The sequence below is a fragment of the Pundamilia nyererei genome, unplaced genomic scaffold (genome assembly GCF_000239375.1).
Source record: "Pundamilia nyererei isolate P.nyererei 1_Seehausen unplaced genomic scaffold, PunNye1.0 scaffold01738, whole genome shotgun sequence".
In the NCBI taxonomy this organism is placed as follows: Eukaryota; Metazoa; Chordata; class Actinopteri; order Cichliformes; family Cichlidae; genus Pundamilia; species Pundamilia nyererei.
The window spans coordinates 1-1,172 of NW_005189139.1; the positions used below are offsets into that span (position 1 = coordinate 1).

The 1,172-nt window shown below is 47.5% G+C and overlaps 1 protein-coding gene across 1 annotated transcript in view; it reads left to right on the top strand.

Annotated features, from left to right (window-relative positions):
* The first annotated feature begins 16 nt into the window (after positions 1–16).
* The window catches only part of LOC102195013 (tankyrase-2-like), an 8,455-nt gene continuing 7,299 nt past the window's right edge, over positions 17–1,172 (top strand). The window contains exon 1 of the mRNA XM_013908162.1: positions 17–522. Within this exon, the coding sequence (XP_013763616.1) occupies positions 183–522 (340 nt within the window). The 5' untranslated portion in view covers positions 17–182. The remainder of the gene's footprint in view (positions 523–1,172) is intronic.

Below are 1,172 nucleotides of genomic sequence, written 5' to 3' on the forward strand. Positions count from 1 at the left end.
GCTATATACAGTAAATACAGGCCATTTTAAAGTAAAACCGGTGAAGTCGTGACAGAAAAAGATTTCTCAGCTTCTTGGTTGTGTTTATTAATTCTAACTCCATCTGCTGCACAGACGCTGAAGCAGTTCTTCATGGTTTCCTGGGTTTGGGGCCTTTCAGGTACCAGGACTCGTCGTGCTGCATGGCCTCGGTGGCTGCGAGGTTCTGGGGTCCGTCCGTTTGCTGCTCGCAATCCAAACTCTCAGGAACTAGCAGCTTGAAACTGGGAAGAGGCCGCTCTCTTCCGCCCATGTCATCTGGCTGGAGATGTTCAGGAGTGTCGGGTCTCGGGGGCGGAGCCGTGTCTCCGGGGCCCGTGGTGGTGGAGGTGGCAGAGCCGGGTACCGGTGAGGGCCACAGGGAGCTGTTCGAGGCCTGTCGGAGCGGAGACCTGGAGCGGGTTCGGAAACTGGTGACGGCCGAGAACGTGAACAGCAGAGACACGGCGGGCCGGAAATCCACGCCGCTGCACTTCGCTGCAGGTGAGACGCTCAGGCTTGATTAACCTGTCAGATAACAGCATGTCTGCCATCTTCTTTTTACAGTGTTATGGTCTTTTCCAGATTTCAAAATTTAAAAAAAAACATAATATTAATAATAATTATCTCATTATATACTGATGACGTCCTCGTGTTTCTGCCAGACGCTAACACGGCTTCACATTCATAAGTAGCATGAATGGTTTAAAGCATATGTAATGTTATTGTATGTCTAATTGGTTTAAAACAATATAAACAGCTGTTAGCACACAGAGAGCACAAACCCAGGCAGCTCAGTCTCCTTGTGATCTTCATCATTTCTGTATGTTCATGTTGTTTTCTTTGTTCTTTTGAAATGTACTTTAAGAAGTTTGTACTGCAATAAAAAGAAGTGCAAGTTTTATGCTGTTGTTATTTTCCTCAGACTTGGGTGGAGGGAAGCCGGATCTGTGTGGATGGTTATCATGACCTCGCTCTGCAGCTCTGCAGAGTTTCATCAGCGTTCATTTAAAACTTGGAGCGGTTGTGTTTTTCTTTGTCAAACTGACTGCAGTGATGTTTCCGCTCACAAAACTCTCCGTGCGTCTCTTCTCCCCTGTGATGATGATGATGATGAAGCTGTCTCCTCCCTGTACAGCCCCGTTAGCTCGTTG